The sequence below is a fragment of the Dama dama genome, chromosome 22 (assembly GCF_033118175.1).
Source record: "Dama dama isolate Ldn47 chromosome 22, ASM3311817v1, whole genome shotgun sequence".
In the NCBI taxonomy this organism is placed as follows: Eukaryota; Metazoa; Chordata; class Mammalia; order Artiodactyla; family Cervidae; genus Dama; species Dama dama.
In genome coordinates this window covers 53,404,812-53,423,330 of record NC_083702.1, presented here as the reverse complement: position 1 = coordinate 53,423,330, position 18,519 = coordinate 53,404,812, and the positions used below count along the sequence as shown (strand labels likewise).

General features: G+C 43.9%; 1 protein-coding gene across 2 annotated transcripts in view; it reads left to right on the top strand.

Annotated features, from left to right (window-relative positions):
- Positions 1–11,526: 11,526 nt before the first annotated feature.
- CHPT1 (choline phosphotransferase 1) overlaps positions 11,527–18,519 on the top strand; it is a 27,105-nt gene continuing 20,112 nt past the window's right edge. For both annotated transcript variants that reach the window (XR_009689810.1, XM_061125536.1), the window contains exon 1: positions 11,527–11,814. Coding sequence is in view for 1 of the 2 variants with exons in the window: in XM_061125536.1 (XP_060981519.1) it covers positions 11,542–11,814 (273 nt within the window). In the remaining variant the exon portion in view is untranslated. The remainder of the gene's footprint in view (positions 11,815–18,519) is intronic.

Genomic DNA, 18,519 nt, shown 5'->3' with positions numbered 1-18,519 from the left:
ATTTTAGCTTAACATAATAGACTCTGAAAGCTTTTTTTTCCCTTAGAGTAAAAACAAATATATATATATATATATATATATATATATATATACAATAAACAGCAATGTAATCTTAAAACCCATCTTTCTCTGGATCTAAGAAATTTTTCTAAGCAAAGAAGAATTGTTTATTTCCCACAACCCTACTTAACTCCAGTGGATCTGTACCCTTTTTCCCCATTTAAATTCATTACGAGATACTCTTGAAGTCTTTCAGACAAGTTTTCTCAACAGAAGGGAAAATGTATTCAATAAGTGGTACAATAAATCTGAACCATTTATGATGAAATGATACAGTATTTGTTTATGTGTTTGGGGTTGCATGATCAGACAGGCCTAAAGACACAGGCTAGGACTCAGGATGCTACCAAACTCAGGCCTGACCCAAATCATGTCTCTGGCACAGCATCGTGGCCAAATCCACCAGAGTTCCTGCCAAAATACCTCATCACAGTGTTGGAGAGCTGTTGCAGACTACAGAGCAGTTACAGATTTAGAGTTTGCTAATGGCATCTATTCAAATTGATGAAAGCCTTTTCCAAATTCTAGATGCCAAGAAACACTTGTATTATAAACAATGTCCTTCACTTTCCTGATACTGCAGAGAAAGTTTCACTTCTGGGAGTGGAGTAGAGGGGGAGTAAGCTACCACATCATTACTGTTTTTTACGTACACTATCTCCTCTTGTTAAGAGTACTTATACACTGCAAAGTTCCCATAAGGAAGAAAATGTCCATTTTGAAATTGCAAAGAACAGAGTATCAGCAGCTGTCATTGCTATTAACTTTCCTATAAGTTTGTTTAAATTTCCATTAAATTTGTTTAAATTCCATTAAATAAGTTTGTTTAAATTTCCATTAAAGGAAAATGATATACCACAGGAATTTATGAAAAATTCTTTTGGGAAATGAAACATTCATTAAAATTTTTTAAAGAATTACACTATTGACTCACTTTATTTTTATTTTTCTATTTACTCACTTTGAAAGAAAGCTTGATGAATGTTTTCATCTAGATTAATGAAGAAATAGGAAAAAACCCTACTAGTTCCAAGAAACGTTGGAATAAGGCAATATATCCTTAATCATTCACTTTCAGTTTTGTTTTAATTTTATTGGAGTATAGTGATTTATAATGTTGTATTAGTTTCAGGTGTATAGCAAAGTGATTCAGTTATATATATACATGTATTTATTCTTTTTCAGATTCTTTTCTCATATATATTACCACAGAATATAGAGTAAAATTCCCTGTGCTATGCAGTAGGTCCTTGCTGATTATCCTTCTTATATATATAGGGTGTGTATGTTAATCCCAAACCCCTGATTGATCCCTCCTCACACCCTCCTGATAGTTCCCTTTTGATAATCATAAGTTTGGTTTTGCTATCTGTAAGTCTATATCTGTTTTGTAAATAGTTCATTTGTATCATTTTTAAAAATTAGATTCCACATGCAAGTCATACCATATGATACTTGTCTTATTTACTTAACTTGGTATGATAATTACTAGGCCCATCCATGTTGCTGCAAATAGCATTATTTTATCCTTTTTGTGGCTGAGTAATATTCCATTGCATGTATATACCGCCACTTCTTTATCCATTTCTCTGTTTATGGACATTTAGTTTGCTTCTATGTCTTGGCTATTGCAAATAATGCTGCAATGAACATTAGGGGGCATGCTCAGATATGTACCCAGGAGTGGGATTGCTGGATCATATGATAGTTCTATTTTCAGTTTTTTAAGGAACCTCCTTGCTGTTCTCCATAGTGGTTGGACCAATTTACATTCCTACCAACAGTGTAAGAGGGTTCCTTTTTCTCCACACCCTCCCCAGCATTTATGGTTTGTGGACTTTTTGATAATGGTTATTCTAACTGGTTTAAGACAATACCTTCTTACAGTTTTGATTTGCATTTATTTCTCTGATAATTAGTGATGTTGAGCATCCTATTATGTGCTTGTTAGCCATTTGTATGTCTTCTCTGGAGAAATGTCTAGATCTTCTGCCCATTTTTTATTGGGTTATTTGTCTGTTGATGTTGAGATGCATGAGCAGTTTGAGTATTTTGGAGATGAATCCCTTGTCGGTCACTTCATTTGCAAGTATTTCCCCCCATTCTGTGGGTTGGCTTTCATTTGGTTTATGGTTTCCTTTACTATGCTGAAGCTTTTAAGTTTAATTAGGGCCCATTTGTTTTTGTTTTTAACTTCATTAAAATGAAATTTTAATTTTAATGTAAATTCATTACTCTAGGAGGTGGGTCAAAGAAGATATTGCTGCTATTTATGTCAACAAGGTGTTCTGCCTATAGTGCCCAGTCTTATATTTAGGTCTTTGATCCATTTTGAGTTTATTTTTGTGTATGGTGTTAGAAAATGTACTAATTTCATTCTTGTACATAGAGCTTGCTAATTTTCCCAGCACTGCTCATTGAAGAGACTGTCTTTTCTGCATTGTATAGTCTTGCCTCCTTTGTCATAGATTAATTGACCATAAGTGCATGAGCTTATTTCTGGGCTTCCTATTCTGTTCCACTGATCTATATTTCTGTATTTGCGTCAGTACTATACTGCTTAACCACTCATATTTAAATTGATACCTGAAACATTCTCATTAGCTCAATGAATGAGTTTTTGAATGTCTGATGTGTGCATGGCACTGTTTTGGACTCAGCTAGGAATTCAATGAGAAATAAGCCACTTCCTGCCTTCAAGAAATTTATAATGTACAAGACAGGTAATCAAAGGGAAGCACATAAACAGGGAAGACTGTAGGTGTAAGAGAATACTATAAGGATTCAGAAGTCAAATAATGTATTTAGGTAATTGTTATTATCAATGTATGTATCACATTAGGATGGCATGCAGGACATGCCACAGGATTTTATTTTTCTAAATCAAATATGACTCTAATCTCCCCACTAGCCAGAGAGATTGAAAAGATCTCTTTGTCTTCCTTCTGGGTCTGGGTGAACTGACTCTTTCTCGGTGCCTAGAAGATGGAGAGAAGGAAAGGCCTCTGGTCCTCAGGTTACACTGGTGATGGCAGAGATGCCCATGGTCCAACCCAGTATAGTCCAGCCAAGGACAAGTGACACGGAAACTTCCTGATAAGGGTGGGCCTGGGTCTTTTGACCTCCAAGGCCACAGCTTGGCTATTTACCTGCTATATATAGCAGGTAAATATATATATATATATATATATATTTTTTTTTTTTTTTTTTTTTTTTTTTTTGGCCACACCATCTGCTTGCAGAACCTTAGTTTCCTGACCAGGGACAGAACCCAGACCTCTGGCCGTGAAAGCACCGTGTCCTAATCACTGGACCACCACAGAATTCCCTTTACCTGCTACTTTGACACATGTTCTTTGTGAGGAGACTGGACAGTTCTACCACTTAGTATTAGACTTGAACCTGGGCAAGAGGACCCTCTATGCTCAAGCCTCTCCCTCTGACCCTCCTCCAGCCGTATCTTCCTCCACAAAGCAGGGAGGCCATAGACCCAAGGGGGTGTGCATACCTAAAGCCTTACAAACCTTCCTCCCTTCCTGGAGCCTGCACCCAGATCCAGTTTTAAGGACTTTGTGGGCCTTTTCCTTTTCTACCCCCAAGGAAGAATGAAGTGACCAGCATATATATCCTGAGGCACAATGGGTGGCCTAGTGAAGTGAAGTCACTCAGTCGAGTCCGTCTCTTTGTGATCCCATGGACTGGAGCCTGTGAGGGCTCCTCTGTTCATGGGATTCTCCAGGCAAGAATACTGGAGTGAGTTGCCATTTCCTTCTCCAGGGGATCTTCCTGACCCAGGGATCGAACCCAGGTCTCCTGCACTGCAGGCAAATTCTCTACCCTCTGAGCCTAGAGATGTTTATTTTTCAGGGAGTCGGGGTGTGGAGGGTGTGACTGAGGCTGCACATGAGGCAGGGCATCTGTGTGTGTGCATCTGAGACCCCTCTTGGTGCAGGGGGCAGCAGGGTGGAAAGCACAGGGGGGCCTGAGCCTGGTGGGGCGCCTCAACATCCTGACAGGTATCTTTGAACTGATGACCCAACATGCAATCAGCCTTCTGGGGCTTCCCTGGTGATCCAGTGGTTGTGACATCATGCTTCCACTGCAGAGGGCGCAGGTTCGATCCCTGGTCAGGGAACTAAGATCCTGCATGCTGTGCAGCCCAGCCAAATAAATAAATGAATAAATACAAATAAGGACGTGTACTCAGTTGTCATGATTTAATAAGGTAAATTTTTTTTTTAAATCTAGACTTCCAGGTCATTATGAGGATATCCCCCTCAGAAAACTGAAGGATACAACCATTTTATTAACCATGCATTAGATTTATAACTTCTAAATATTCATGTATATGAGCTCTAAAAATGAGGGGTCAGCCGGCCCCCAGCCACCTTTGTTCCCTTTCCTGTGTCCCTTCTTCCCCCTCCTCTACTACGCACCATCACTCTTACCTCTCCACTATCACCAGTTCTCTCCTGACTCCAGGCCTGACCACCCATCTCCTTCCTCGCTTCAGTTCCTCTGAATGGAATCCTGGAAACACCAATTTGGCTTTCTTTTCCTAGGAGTAGGAGCAGGGGTAATATTGTCTCGTTGTTTAGTTGCTAAGTCCTGTCCGACTCTTGCGACCCCATGGACTGTGGCCTGCCAGGCTTCTCCGTCCATGGGATTCTCCAGGCAAGAATACTGGAGTGGGTTGCCATTTCCTTCTCAAGGGGATCTCCCCGACCCAGGAACCGAACCTGGGTCTCCTCCACTGCAGGCAGATTCTTACTGACTGAGCTACGAGGGAAGCCCAGGAGTAGAATGAGGAGTAAGAAAACCAGACAGTCTTCTCACCAACCCTCTCTTGTAACATTCCTTGACTCTAAACTGAGCTCTGCCTTTATTACCATCCTTGCACCAAAGAGTCGGCTGATTGCTATGCGTAGGTATTTATAAAATTCCTTTGTGGCTCAGCTGGTAAAGAATCCGCCTGCAATGTGGGAAACCTGGGTTCGATCCCTGAGTTGGGAAAATACCCTGGAGAAGGGAAAGGCTACCACTGCAGTATTCTGGCCTGGAGAATTCCATGGACTGTATACTCCATGAGGTCTCAAAGAGTCAGACACAACTGAGCGAATTTCACCTTCACTTTTGTATCAGTAATTGAATTTTAATAACTTAGGCTGGATTAGAGAAACAAACCCACTAATGGGATGACCAATTCTCCTGATTCTAAGGGCAGCAATCACCCTCTTAAACTCACCTAATGATCTCTTTCTGTCCCTAAATACCCTGACTTGAGAAACCTTTGGCCTAGATAAACATTTTTCCTCTATCTGGAGTTGATTGCTAGGGACAAAAGACCAGGCAGGTGGCAGGAGTTAAACGCTCCCAAAGGGGTCACTCAGCATGTGGCTTGGGGCACTGGTGGACTCATGTCTTTAAAGGCAAAAACTTTGCCCTCAAGTGCATAATTGATCATAGCTTCTTTTTCTCTCAAGCAATAGCTTTAGAGAAATCTTTCTGTTCTTTGTAGGTAAGCACTTAGACAGGCAAGAGATTTCCTCCTTCGAGTGCTCTCCTCTCACCGTCATCCTAGTCTTGGAGACCAAGAAAATATCTTAAAGACATTACACACAAATTTAAAAATGTTGGCTTAATATTTTTTAAGTTAATGGGAAAAAACACAAAGAAGAAAGGAGAAATAAACAGGAGTTACCAGCAACACTGTGACAAAGAAAGGAGCCACGCTTCCAACTCTGCAGGCGTCCCTTTTGGACAACCGGGAAGAGGAGTGTTTGGAAGGGAGCCATGTTTCAAAATAAACCAAAGCTGATTTGAAGTCATGTGGTCATTTGGAAAATTCTAAGCACTAGAGAGCCAAATAATGTATCCCCTGCAGGATATGGGATGAAGTGCCCCTGGGCTGATCATCCCAGCCTCATTCCTGCGTGTCCACTGCGGGGGTCACTGAAAATTCAGTTCTCATTCCTGCGCAGGGCAGTACCGCTGAGTTGGAGGCAGGTGGAGTAATGGTGGAGGTTGCCAAGAAGGGGCAGAGCCTCTCTCTATGTGGGGTTATTTTTATGTACTTAATAGCTTATGGCTTCTTTTTTTTTTTCTTTTTTTTTTTTAGCTTATGGCTTCTTAATAGCTCATGGCTTCCCAGGTGGCGCTAGTGGTAAAGAACCTGCCTGCCAATGCAGGAGATGTAAGAGATGTGGGTTTGATCCCTGGGTCAGGAAGATCCCCTGGAGGAAGGCATGGCAACCCACTCCAGTATTCTTGCCTGGAGAATCCCATGGACAGAGGAGCCTGGTGGACTACAGTCCATAGGGTTGCAAAGAGCTGACAGTTAGGGTTCAAGGAACATTGTCTTGCAGTAGAATCAAGAGTTCATTAGTGAGACAAGTTGTTCTAAGAATCTTTCCATAAATGTCAAGTCTTCATAGTGGCCAGCGTGGACTCTGACCCACAGTCTTTAGTAACTCCACTCCCTGAAGAAGTTAAGCAACAGTGATGGAGAGACCAGGAGGGTGTGGCTAGGATGGGCTCATCAAAGGCCAAGACCCAGGATCATTGTCAAGTAGGAGGGAGGAAAGGAGCACAGACGAACACATTAACATCTGTACAGAAGGAAGGGCAGTCAAGAGCAACAAGACAGAAATGAAGCCAGTAACAACCACACCAGGCAAGGAACTAAGGACAGAGGAAACGGAAATGAGAAAATCAACAACAGAAAGAGAAGAGCACCTGTTTCTGTGCTTCACTGGGATTATCTCAGGCACGGGCTCTTCACCCTGTCCGACTCAACGGCCCCCCTCTTGGCAGAAAAAAGGAAAATGGTGGACAGGATGTGAGAGCCCAGCCTGAAGACACTGCCACAACCCTCACTTGCTTATTCGCTAGAGTTTATCCATGTCACCTTCTTCTCCATGATATATGCATTTATTAAACAGAAAACTATGTTTTCTTCCCAGATCTTCAAATGGATGTCATTCTAGTCATGTCAGGGAGCTAAATGTATCCCAGTCTGGAAAGCACAGTATAATGAAAAACCTCAACAATGAACAACCGGGACTCTCCCAGTGGTCTAGTAGTTAGGACTCTGCATTTCCACTGCAGGGGGGCATGGGTTCGATCCCTGGTAGGGCAAATAAGATCCTGCATGCTACAAAAAACAAAACAAATGAAACAATGACCAACCAACAAAAATAGATCTCAATTTCACTGTAGATGGTATTATATAATCAGTTTAATACACATGCATATTAGTTGCTCAGCTGTATCCATCTCTTAGTGACCCCATGGACTGTAGCACGCCGGACTCCTCTGTCCATGGAATTCTCCAGGCAAGAATACTGGAGTGGGTTGCCATTTTCTTCTCCAGGGGATCTACCTGACCCAGGGACTGAATGCGGTCTCCTGCATTGCAGGCAGATTCTTTACCATCTGGACCACGAGGGAAGCCCTTAATACACATATGTAATATAAAATAGAAAAATTTAATCTATCTATATATCCCTTCTTTGTCCTGGAAAGCACCGTTTAACCAAAATTAAGTGAGCCAACCTGGTCTTTCTCATCCTTAAGTTTTCCACAGCCCTGTTTCTCCTCATTCTGCTCCATCCCCTTTTCACCTGGGGCCTGCTCCAAGCCATGCCTCCACCCAAGCCTTCTAAGACTGAATATCCGTCAGTCCCTTATGACTCAACATGGGGTCTGGTTTCCAGCAGCATCAGCATTACCTGGGAGCTCCTTAGGACTAAAAACCTTCCCTGCACTCTCTCTCCAGATTCGCTAACTTAGAGCTGCCTCATCACAGGATCGCCAGGTGATTCGTGTGCTCGTCCGTGTTGGGGCAGGCGGCTCCAGCTGTCTCTCACAAGTTCCTGGCATGGCTATTTGTTTGGAGTCATTCTCTCTCAGCTGTCTCAGAGGAAAGACTTTCTGAAAAGCATTGCTCCTAAGGTGTTTCTGATAACGACCTAACCTAACATGGAAATCTGACCTACCTGCTTATCCTAAAAGCCCCAATCCAAAGACAGGAATAACTCATTGTGCGGCTTTACCATAGATTGCTGAAGAAGGAATTTTTGAGGAAGGAGATTCGCTCCAATGCTCCTCAAATCATACCATGGAAAACATTTTAAAGCAGTGGGATGAGAACTCAGAAAACAATAATAAATAAAAAACAGTTAAAGGATATAAATAGGACAGACTGCTAAGAACTGTGTCTCTGAGGAAAATCAGTTTCCAACCATAAATTGCTTTTGAAATATCAGACAAAAAAACACAATTACAACATCTCAGGGATTCTATTGTGAAATCTGCTTTTCTGATCTTGATTCAGAAATTAAGCATTTCTAGAGAAGAGAGCAAACGTTTTTGTCAATCTATTATTGAAGACTTTGTGTCCACTCATGTATTTTGTAAGGTGCCATGGTTCTATAAAAGTTGGACTTTAGAGTCACAAAGTACAGAACTATAAAAACAAATTAAACCAGAGCACATAAATGAGAAAAGGCAAGGATTTATACCACAGAACTATACTAATCTTCATAAATACTCCAGCCTGTGGGTCCAAAGCTCTAAACACTTACACACATAACTTGACTCCCTGAAAGATAAAATTCTGCTACACTGAAAATCTAGCTAGGTGATTTTTTTATTGCAACATGTGCCTTTCCAAACCAATGAAATTTAGGGGCTTTTTGAAGCAGTTATTTTACACTTAATCTGGCTACATGAGACCAGAACATTTTGTGGAAATTTGATCTAGATGCTGAGGAAGAAGATTTGAAATATGATTGCAAGTTACACAAAAAGAACTGGTAGTTAAACCAAGATAAACCACCAAATAAAAACTTAATGGATATCTCTTGTACTGAGGATAATGTAAGACATTACTATTGGGAAAGGCTGGCTGAAGAGTACAAGGAATCTCTCTGTACAATTTTTGCAACTTTCTGTGACTCTATTATTTCAAAACAAAAAGGTTTTAAATGTATGGATATCTACTCGGTACCAAGGACTGAGGAACACAGTGCAGAGATACAGTCCTTGTACTCCAAACTGGACAAGAAGGAGATCAGAACATAAACAAGTGCCTCAAGGCAGACTGGATTACAAGGTATAAAGGACTCTGTAGAAGCAGGAGAGATCAAACTGGAAGACTCTGAGAGGCCATTTCAGAGAAGGCAGAATTTAAGCTGAGCCTTGCCTAATTAGCAGTGTTTTGGGGGTGATGAGAGATGGAGGGTACTCCCCAAGCCCAGGAAGCAAAGTGGGGCATGAGGAAGTGCTGGGTGTACTTGGGAATACCTAATGGACCCATGAAGCTGGAACATCAGATTAGGGAGAAGAGTGAGGGCAGAGACACTTGGGCAATAAGACTGGAAAGAAAGATTGGGCTTTTGAATGCCAAGCTAGGGAGGTTGGACTTTACCAAAGTCTTCCTGGCAAGAGAATGCATCATTGATTTTAGTAAATTTAGTAAGATAATTCCTTTTTTTTTTTAAAGAAAGAACTGTGGGGTATAGTAAATGTGTTTCTTTATTTTTTAAAATAGCTTTTGGCTGCACTGCACAGCATGTGGGATCTTAGTTCCATGACCAGGGATCAAACTTGAGCCATCTGCATTGAAGGCACAGAGTCCCAACCACTGGACCACCAGGAAGTTCTTCATATGATCTGGGTACTCTTCAATATGGATTTTATTTGAAGGAAATACCTTTTCCCAGCTTGCCCTTTCATTCTCTTTATGATGTTTTTTGATCTATAGTTAAAATTATTTGTAACATAGTTAAACTTATTAAACTGGAAAAGGATTTTTCCTTGACTCATTTGTGACCCTGCCAAGTTAAAAGATAGGTATCTCTAAATTTACTGTACAAAAACCCCAACAAAGTTAAGAATGAATCTCTATCATTCTGATTCCTTTCCTGCATTTGTATCATTTTTCACATAAGAGACTAGGAAATGGATATTCAATGCATGATTTTGTCTATAGACACCCTCTTATTCTTCTAAAGAAGGGATTGCCAAATTTTTTTCAGTAAAATGCTAGACAGTCAATAGTGTAGTCTTTTCAGGCTATATGGTCTCTGTCACAACCACTGAAATTTGCCCTTGGAGCATGAAAGCAGTCATAAATAGTATATAAGGCATAAACATGGCTTTATTAGTGGCACTGAAATATGAATTTCATGTTATTTTGCATCACAGAAAAAAATTCTTTTTTTAATCATTTAAAGTCTAAAAACCATCTGTAGTTTATAAGCTGTATGGGAACAGCTGGTGGGCTGGGTAGTAGTTTGTTAGCCCATCTCCAAAGTGTTGTGGTGGCATCTGCCGGACAAACTGTACCTGCTGATAACCACTGCCCAACACGACTGTCACTAAGCAGCTTCTGAGTTAGTTCAGTGTCTTAGAGAAGTGCCTACCGGTAAGAACCCTGAGGTGAAGAAAAGGCAAGTGGCAGACTTGTCTCTGGTTGTGCAAAATGATGTTTATGACAGGCCGTCCCCTAGTCTAAAGAGTGCATTGTGAGGTAAGGGGCTGGTGAACTGCCATTGTGTGGCGGGCAGTGGAAGGTACCACCCGGATCCTTGTCTTTGGGGGGAACGGTGTGTGTAAAAAAAAAAAAAGACAAGGTTATCTGTATGGGCTGCTCTGAAAAATAGGCATTTGGGTTCCAACCATTCAGTCCCCTTGTTAGACGGTGTTTCTAAATCCTGATTGGTAGTTCCAATACCTTGGAATCTGAACCCTGAACCTTGATCCCTGAACCGGAAAGTGAGGGTTCTCTAGAGCTAATACACGGCCAAGGCCCCAGCCCTGGGGGATGGAAGGAAGACCTATGCCCGTACGTTTATCAAACAGGACCTCTCTAGGGGCCAACGGATGGGGCCCTCAAACCGGTGATCCAAGATGGGCAAAAATCATGTTCTCACACAGTATCCCGCCGACGCCGGGTCTGCAGGCAGCGGCGTCCTTCATTGTGGCTGAAGACGAGGGCGTTCGCCAAAGAGGAGAACCGAACTAGGCATAGCCCAAGAGTTAGAGGAACCCGCTACTAACTTGTCCCGCGGGCGAGACTTCCCTCCGGGGAGCGTCACCAGCGGTCCCGGGAGAAGAATCGGACCTTAGAGGCAGGTGCATCGGGACCTTGCGGGAGCCTGGGCCCTTCGTGCGCCAATTAAGTGACGGTCGGTGGAACCCCCGCGGTGACCCGGAGGCCTGCGCGGACCCCTCGCGGGGCGGCCCCGCCCCTCTCCGCGCACCCCAGGCCCCGCCCGCTACGGCCGGCGGCTCTAGGGGCGGGGGCCCCCGGGGCACGGCGGTCCGGCCTGACCTCGACCTCGGCCGCGGGCCGGACCGGCGAGTCCCACCCGGCCGGCGCAGGCCCGGGCCCGCGAGCCCCTCCCTCCACCTGTCCCCGCCCTGGAGCCCCGCGCGGGCCGCGCTCGCTCGCAGCCGCGGGGCCCGCAGGCGGCCATGGCGGCGGGCGCCGGGGCCAGGCCGGCGCCGCGCTGGCTGAAGGCGCTGACCGAGCCGCTGAGCGCGGCGCAGCTGCGGCGGCTGGAGGAGCACCGCTACAGCGCGGCGGGCGTCTCGCTGCTCGAGCCGCCGCTGCAGCTCTACTGGACCTGGCTGCTCCAGTGGATCCCGCTGTGGATGGCCCCCAACTCCATCACCCTCCTGGGCCTCGCCATCAACATGCTCACCACGCTCGTGCTCATCTCCTACTGCCCCACGGTCACCGAGGAGGTAGGGCCCGCCGCCCGCCCGCCGCCCGCGGGCCCCCAACTGCTGCCCGCCTTGAGCCGAGCCCCGGCGCAGGTGCGGCCCTGGAGGCTCCCGGGGCGCCCGCGCCGCCGGCCCCCAACCCGCGCGCACCGCAGAGCCGCCCGGGACCGCGGAGGGGTGGACACCGCCTCTGCCCCCGCGCCGCGGCCGTCGCCAACCTTCTCCGCTCTGCCTGGAGGCTGTCACGCCGCTACCCAGTCCCGTGTGTACCCCGAGCCTCCTCCGGACGGCGGAGGGGCTCTCAAGGTCACTGCCCAGTCCCGTCCACCCCCGGGGCGGCGGACGGGCTGTCTCGGCCACTGCGACCGAGGGGCCTGCCTGTCTGGCCGCCGCCCCGTTCTGCGCCAAGTTGGGGGTGGGTGTGGACAAGCAGCCGGTGACTTTGCACACTGGTCACTGAACACCCCCAGCTCCGTCCCGCCTGGCCTTCGCGCTTGGGTCGGCCAAGCCCGAAGTGCCCTTTGGACACTTTTGTACTCAACCGTCTGTTTCTCAAAGGTTGTGCTAGTCATCCTGTAATTACTGACAGCGCTGATCAAAGATAAGCTACTTTTAAGAGATTAACTACTTCCTTTTTCTTCGTTGACTTATTCGTGGAAAGCAAAAGTATTAGCAAGGTGTTAATGCTTACCATCAAGACCCAGGGATCGTAAAAGCCAACGGATTTTCTTAACCATATTTAACCTGTATCTGAAATAAGAGTAAATAACGTGGGCTTTTGACACGTGGTAATCAGAAGCGTCCCTTGGACTGAGTGTGGTGGGGGGAGCAGGAGGCAGAGGGGGCCACTCCCATCTATAGCTTTTTAGAGTACCTGGAATAAAGACTACATTGCACGTTCTGTGACATTGCTTTCTTTTCTTTGCCCTCCACATAGAGACTCCGTTTATAATCATATTTGAGTATAGGTCCTGTTTCGTTGGTTGGTTTAGTCGCTAAGTCGTCTCCGACTCTTGCAACCCCATAGACTGCGGCCTGCCAGACTCCTCTGTCCATGGGATTCTCCAGGCAAGAGTGCTGGAGTGCTGGCCATTTCCTTCTCCAGGGAGTATAGGTCCTGTGGAGAACTAATTTGACTTGAGGTTGGATAGGAATACAGTACCCTCCACAGTGGATCCATTTTTTTTTTTTTTTTTTTAAGTATTTGATGAAGCCTACATTTTAAACATAGATTGATGGATATGTTAGTTATATTTGATTTTTTGGCAGACGTTCCCAATTGTACATATTGTTTAAAAAATGTAAGTGGAAGCCCATTTGCAGAATTCCCCAGAGGCAGTGTGCCAGAATGGAAGGTGCATTGGGTCAGAAGGGAAGGCCTGGTTCTAATGTGGTTTTGCCACACCATGGAATGACAAACAACGTGGGCCTGCTTTCCTCATGTAAAATAGAAATAATACTTGCCAAACCAATTGCACAAGAATGCAGTGAGGACTAAATGATATATTACATGCAGATAAATGTAGAAAATTAGAATTCGTTCAACCTGTTAAAAATATTACTGTTATGAAAAATGTCCTGCAAACCTATAATAAAGTTTAGCTTTTATTGGGCCTAGGTTTGGCTAACAACATTTGAGTGTTTCTGATATTTGCCAGTTAAATCATGAACTTTTCAATATTAATTTAATAACCATCTGTTGAGCACTTCCAAAGAGCAGGACAGGCAGAGAAGTCCAGGAGATTCTGTTTAGGGATCACAGGGGGTGGGGCCTGATGGAACAGGTAAAATTATTAATTTTTAGGCTATGCCTCATTTATTCAAAAAAAAGGGGGAAAGGTGGCAGACAGGGAGGATCTGAGGGACTTAAAAAAAATGGAAATCAGAATGACCCCAAAACGGGAAGTAAGGTTTGAAAAAACAAGATGAAACTGAGAAGTATTTCTGAAATGTAATTGGATCCTGGACGTGCTTCTAAGTGGCTGTAGCCGTGAGGGGAAACACCCTTGCAGGAGTCACGCTGCCTGTCTGACAGTATCCTAGCAAGACCACAGAAGCAGCGTCGCAGTTCACGGGCCACAGAGACAGGATCTGACAAGGTTCAGATCTAAGAAGTCCTGACTACAAAGCCCGGTTCTTTTCGCCACATACCACCCCTGTCTCGTCTGCAGTTCTTTTCTTTCTGTGTGATCTGCAGGAAAAATACCTTGTGTTTCATGTAATGCTTATCGTGTAACATGCTTTCACATTCATTGTTGCATTTGTGTCTCCTATCAACCCAAGGAGGCTGGCAAGCTTTTTCCCTTCCTAGAAAAGGCCTTCCCACCATTTTAGTATTTCTTCTGTCCATCCATTCTGAACTAATAGTGGCATACATTTTATTAAGAGGAAGTTGAGGCCTGGAGTGCCTCTAACCTGGCTTGAAACTTGTTTTCTGATTCTTAGAGTTAAGAGTTAGTACTTTTTCAGACTTGGCAGATTCCTTCCAGAAAGGGTCAGGGAAAGCCCATATGATTTTTGGACTCTGATGCTTGGGTTAATCTACCCAGTTATGATTAATTGGGCTCACTACATATCTATGTTAATAATAATATTTGATCTACTTTTTAACTGTATTGATATTCTAGGACATGACTGGGGATGATGAGAAATTAGCAGAAAAAAGTTAAGTGATTTACATTGCACAATGGTGCTCTGAACTGCATGTCACGCCACCGTTTCATTAAGGAACTTTCCACTCCAGTCAAATTGAACTACTTCCTATATCAAGGGTATTTCTTGTGACTTCTCCTGGCAGGCCGGTGGTTAAGACTCCATGCTTCTAATGCAGGCTGGGGCTGGGGAGGGGGGTTCAATCCTGGTTGAGAAATTAAGATCCCGCATGCCATGCAGTACAGCCAAAAACAGTTTTTTTTAAAGATTTCCTTCCTTCTCGTCCCTCTCTTTTCTCCTTCCTCTTTCTTTCTCCTGCCCCATTTCATCTCTCAGTGTCCATTCCTTCTCTGAAGTCAAATCAACCACTTAATCCTATGAACTTCCATAATAATAGCAATGATAACTAACACTTTGGAGAAGGAAATGTCAACCCACTCCAGGACTCTTGCCTGGAAAATCCCATGGACAGAGGAGCCTGGCAGGCTACAGTCCATGGGGTCGCAAAGAGTCGGACACGACTGAGTGACTTCACTTTTTAACTAACATTTACTGGGTATTACTTATGTACTTGGGGCTTCCCAGATGGCGCTAGTGGTAAAGAACCTGCCTGCCAGTGCAGGAGATGTGAGACATGGGTTCGGTCCCTGTCGGGAAGATTCCCCTGAAGGAGGGCCTAGCAGCCCACTCCATTATTCTTGCCTGGGAGATCCCATGGACAGAGAACTATGTAGGCTGCAGCCCTTGGTGCTGCACAGAATCGGACGTGATTGAAGGGACTTAGCATTCACATGCACACACTTAGGTACTAGGCATTCATTTAAACTGCTTTTGTCTATTATGGCATTTAATCCTCTCCACAACTTTATGAAAAGGTACTACTATTATCCTCCTTTTATAGATGAGGAAACTAAAGGGAAATAAATTAACCTCTTTAAACTGAGTGCAGGATTCCAAGGTGGAAAACTATACTTCTGCTGCAGGTCTTTGTAGCTCTCCTGTGGAACTTCTCCATTTTATTTTGGTTGTGTGTGATGTGATGTTTGGTTATGTATGTCCTTATTGAGTAAGACAGTCTACCATATTTTAAGACAGCAATTGCCCATTTATTTGAACATTCTCCACAGCACAGTGCCTTGTGTAAAGTAGACACTTGTAAATATTTGCTAAACTATTGACTGCATGCAGGAAATAGCAATTTATAATCTTGGGAGATTATGTTTTTCCATCCATATTCAGTTTTAGCTTAAAACTTAGCATATTTAGTTTCAGATTAAATACTTATCAATTTGGTCCAGGGAGTTTTGACAAGAGTATGCAAGAGTCAGGGCAAACAGAAAACAAGAACTGAATTGCATCCCCTCTCGATGAGAAAATTTGGTGATTTGAGTCTGGTTCTTCGGGCTCCAGCTTAGTAGCATTCTCTACCACAAAACACTCCTCTGCTTGTTTTTGACTGGCATAAACTGTGGCTCCATTCCCTCTTCAGCTTTCTTGAGTAAATGTTTTTTCTCTGACCTCTTGCTATCTGTATATAAATCCATGTGACTACTATTAAGAGTGTGTTTATAGCAGATTGGTGCCCAGCATAGGCCTCTGTCAAAGGGCCTTGAATAATTTCTTTCCTTTATGATATGAATCAAAAGCAAGTGTATCTGAGGAGATATTTACAACCTTAAGAAATGGTTTGTTCCCTGTCTAAATAATTCAGATTCGAGTGGACTATAAAGAATTATTTGCTGGAGGAATAATAAGAAAAGGCCATAACCTAATCAAATTCTGTTATAGGTTTGGTTTCTTTGAAATCTAGAATATTTCCTTCCAGTTCAGTAACTTATGAAGCGTCATTTATGAAGGCAGGACTCTTGTGAGAGAGTGGCCTCTTGTACTAAAACAAAATACCTCACAGGAAGTGAAAGTTCTAGAAGCAGGGCAGGGAGTAGAGTGAGGCAGGCAGGCACAGACCGCCCGAGAGTGGAAAATGCCTCCTTCAATTCTGCAGCCACGGTGCCTCGCCAGCCTCACCCTCATCCCAGTGCTTCTAGAAGGAGCTTCTGCCGGCGATGTAGGAGTAGCTCTGAGGCCTGTGGCTTTCCTGTACTTGATTCCCAAGAACAAGCTGTTTCCGCTTTAGAATTCTGGTTCAAGTGCGGCTAAAACATGGCCTTGTGGGCACGGCAGGAGCTTTAAACCCTGCTCCTGGCGGGCGTGACCTGGGCAGAAGCTCCGGCCGCCTGGGTTCTGTGAAGGTACCCGAGGCAGGTGGCGGTGACGGTAGGTCTGTCCAGGGCTTCTCTTCGCTGCCCTCCCGCCTGTTTCCCTCTGCCCAGCGAGAGGCTGGCACTGTCAACGAGAATTCTAGTCAGTGCTCCAAGAGGGCTTTAAAAGGAATACTCCTGTTTACGCTAAACTTACAAAGAAGGAAGGCTGTCTTGCAAGTACAGAGTTCTAATGTCCTGAGAAAGTCCCGCTGGCCCTGAAGCTGGTTGAACGCTGTTGGGTGTTCGCGTCCTGCCTGCTTTCCACCCCGCTGGTAACCCGCCTCATCTGATGAAGGTGGGTGAGCTCCTTCCAAACGGGGCCCCTGCCCGGAGCTGAGGCCGCAGGGTGGGGTGGACCAGCGAGCTGGGAGGGATGGAGAGGGACTCGGCCTGGCTCCAGCGGGGACCCTCCCTCTGTGAACAACGAAGTGCCTCTGGCCAGGCTCCGCTGCGTCACAGGCACATAATGCAGGTCAGAGCCGTCAGATTAGCAGTCTGTTAAAATTCCATGAGTTTTCTCTCGAAAATCACTAGACTCGGGTATACCTGTGGCTGATTCATGTTGATGTTTGGCAGAAACCAACACAATGCTATAAAGTAATTATCTTGCAATTAAAAATAAATAAATTGAATTATATTAAAACAAATCACTAGACTCACCCAGCTGGGTACAAAGGCCACCTTCTAACACTGTACCAGCATTACAGTTTTTCACACATGCCTGATCTTTGTCTAAACGCAGTTTTTATTTTTTATGGAGAGAGAAGTCAACTGTTGTTTGGATAATTGAAGTCTCTCCATTACCAGCTGACCCAGTGGTTACTGGTTATGTAATATCGTTTGCATCTGTGTCAACTTACACCCAAGGCCATTTAAGGCAAAGAGGACTTTTTAAGTGTGAAAATTCATATAAGCAGGCATGTATAGTTTCAGTATTTCCTAAATTTTAATTTGGGAACATTTTTGCTTTTGTGTATTACCTATACTGTTTTTCTTTACATAAACTTTAAATCTACTCCTTAAAAACTTAGACTCAAAGCCTTAATATCTGTACAATTATAGGTTTGATAGCTATGCTAGCTAGTTTTTAAATTATTATTTTAAAAATAGATTAAAGACATAAGTATTAAAATGAAAAGTTTACCTAAAAATCACTCAAAAAGTATCTTATATAGTATCAGAAGTAATAATAACTAAAATTTACTGAGCTCTTCCCAAATGCCAGGCACTTTTCTAAGCACTTGACATGTAATAATTCATTTAATTCTCACAATGAGCTGAGAACAGTGATTATCCACATTTTTCATAAAGAGAAACTGAAGCATGAGAGGTACAGTGGCTCATTCCAGGATCATTTGCACGTGGAGTACAGAGGATATGCTCCTGTCCAGTCTGCAGAAAGCCCCAAGACATATACTCTTAAATTTGGAAACCATTTTACTGAATAGTTACAAGGTAACCTGTTACTTAATCATCAGTTGATTTTAATCATCTAGTTATTTAGCTCCCATGGTATATATAGCAGGTTTTAAAACCAGAGAACACACCTCCTACTCTGGAGAGGATTCTATTCTCATATCAAAGATGGGGCCTTGGAGACTACCTGGGTTAGCCTTTTCATTTATAGAAAAACCTAAGAATGTATTTCCCCAAAATCCAGTATTCTAGGGTCTGAGCTATAAGTTAAATTTGTCCAGTGGGCAGAAATGGTTCACTGATCACTTTCTAAGTCTCTTTTTCCTTTTCCTGATGTGTGTGCTCATTCAAACACACAAATAAAAAGGAGTGTGATACCCGGAATAAATAATTGATC